We start from the raw sequence: 2,146 nt of genomic DNA on the forward strand, positions 1-2,146 counted from the left end.
TAAGCGACCCTGCTCGCGTCTCCACGTCTAACGACAGGAGCCCCACGGCATTCAAAGTGCAAGGCCCGGTGCGCGTGGGTGAGCGGTGTGTGTGTGTGTGTGTGTGTGTGTGTGTGTGTGTGTGTGTGTGTGTGTGTGTGTGTGTGTGTGTGTGTGTGTGTGTGTGTGTGTGTGTGTGTGTGTGTAGAGTGTAGGAGGATTGAGCTGACAGGGTTTGCGATGAGGTTGCTTCAGGAGCGACCCGAAGGGGAGGGGTGGCAGGTGCGCGCTACACGCAGCTCAGACGTCAGAGCTATGGCTGTATGCAGCCAACCCAACAGCCCGAATAAAGAAAACGCAGACAGGACACGACGTATCTACTCTTCAAAAGGATCCAGAATGCAACTGTACTTGCTACTCCTAATATTGCCGCGAGAGTTGGTTCTCCCCGCCTCACTCAGCACTCCGCGGCGGCGCTCAGGCAACGCGGAGCTGCATCCGGGCAACGGCAAGACCCCCTGCTGGAGGTTTGGCCCTCTCACTGAAAACCCCGTGCGGATCGAGTGAGTCATCGCACCACCACCCTTGGCAGCACAAAGCCGCGCCAGATGTCCGCCAGCTCTGGAGCCGCTCCCTCGCGGCTGTCGAAGCGCTCCTCGTCCCAGGCGATCAGGTAGCCCAGCCGCATCACCTCGACCGCCCGCTTGCGAGCCGCCTCCGGGAAGAGCTCGTGCGACTGCGGCGACCACTCCGCCGCCTTGAGGATCAGCCTGCCCACGTCCACCGCCTCGGCCGCTGGCTGCAGGTTGGCCGGCCTGAGGGAGGGCAAGAGGTGTGTCAAAGAGAGGATCCGGCGAGTCGGGGAGAGACCATTGCATTGCGCGCCTCAGTGCGAGTGCCTTGGCCTCGCCCGCCACACGCACGCCGAAGCGGGCCGTCGAAGCGTTTTGCGGAGACGACGACGCCGACCTTGCCGTTCATCGAAGGCCGCGAGACGAGAGAGTGGATCTCGACTGTGGAACCGACTGCCGCAACGGTCGGATCCGACTCGCCCCACGAGCAGAGGACGCGCGCCCGCTCGAGGGCAGAAGGCTCGCCGGCGAGCGGGTCTGCGCCGCCGCGCCGCCGCCGCCTGCGCCGCCTGCGCTCGCCGCCGCCTCGCAGACGTCACCTCTCGCGCTCGAAGAGCCGCGCAGCGGGCCGCGGGTCGAGCTCAAAGTGTGCAGCAAAGTGGCGAGCATGAAATCATCAGAATTTGAGGTTGCTCGAGAGAGCCTGGAAACGGTCCCGAGCCGTAGCCCCGGTGTCGGCGCATCGCCTCTCGGCCGCGAAGGGCCGGCTCCGCCGCTCAGTCGACCAGCAGGAGCTCTGGCACAGGTTTGTCGACAAACTGGTCGAGCCAAAAATCGGCGAGGAAGCAGCACCGGCGGCACGCCGGGACGAATCCGGACTGATCACATTGTTCGGCACCGCGGCGGCGAGCCGCCGCGAGCCCACAGGAGAGCTGGGCGCCGCGGCACCAGACCGCGCCGCCGGCGAGGCGAGAGCAGCAGCCGACCGGCCGTGACATGGCAGTTAGAAGGCGGGATTCGCAAGTGCGCGGCACTAGTAGTAGGGATGCCACATGTTGCCGTCTCCTCTGTCTTTCCTTCCCCGCCATCTGGCTAGGGCGACACCCATGACAGCGGCGGAGACGCACCACATCCACGCCCTTGCGCCGCTCGGGGATGCCAGTGGTATCAGCGGCGCCATACGAGGGCGCACAGCGCCCACTCTATGCGGTGTGATTTCCGTGCATCGCTTTCATCAGGGCGTTCCATTCTCTCGCCGTTATGAGAGAGAGAGATTTTTATTTTCTTCTTTCTCTCTCCGTTATGCTCCATGTCGCATGTGTGTGGTAATGTGTACGTGTTTTTGTATGCAGCTGGGTTTAGGTTCCTTTTTATCGGCTCCTCCCCCTTTTCTTCTCCCTGGTGGTCCCCTCCCTTCTCTCTGTTCTACTCCCCTGCCCCCCCTACTTACTGTCGCGCTGGCTGTTCGAGTCCCTACTCGGGTCCCTACTACGCGCGTCTTGACTGTCTTGACTCGGGTGGGGGTTGTAGCCAAAGCGCGGCTGCGTCTAGCCGAAGCTTAGGCGCCCGCCGAGGGATGGGAGGAGGCCGTGCCC

At 63.4% G+C, this 2,146-nt stretch overlaps 1 protein-coding gene across 1 annotated transcript; it reads right to left on the reverse strand.

Moving 5' to 3' along the window:
• Nucleotides 1-275: 275 nt before the first annotated feature.
• EMIHUDRAFT_460774 (hypothetical protein) lies at nucleotides 276-1,549 on the reverse strand (the record flags this gene model as incomplete). The annotated part of the gene is made up of 3 exons (XM_005775020.1): nucleotides 276-794; nucleotides 899-1,071; nucleotides 1,337-1,549. The coding sequence occupies 3 exons, from the start codon at nucleotides 1,547-1,549 to the stop codon at nucleotides 548-550; spliced, it is 633 nt and encodes a 210-aa protein (XP_005775077.1). The 3' UTR covers nucleotides 276-547.
• Nucleotides 1,550-2,146: the final 597 nt, after the last annotated feature.

This window comes from Emiliania huxleyi (assembly GCF_000372725.1).
Source record: "Emiliania huxleyi CCMP1516 unplaced genomic scaffold EMIHUscaffold_3007, whole genome shotgun sequence".
Classification (NCBI taxonomy): domain Eukaryota; phylum Haptophyta; order Isochrysidales; family Noelaerhabdaceae; genus Emiliania; species Emiliania huxleyi.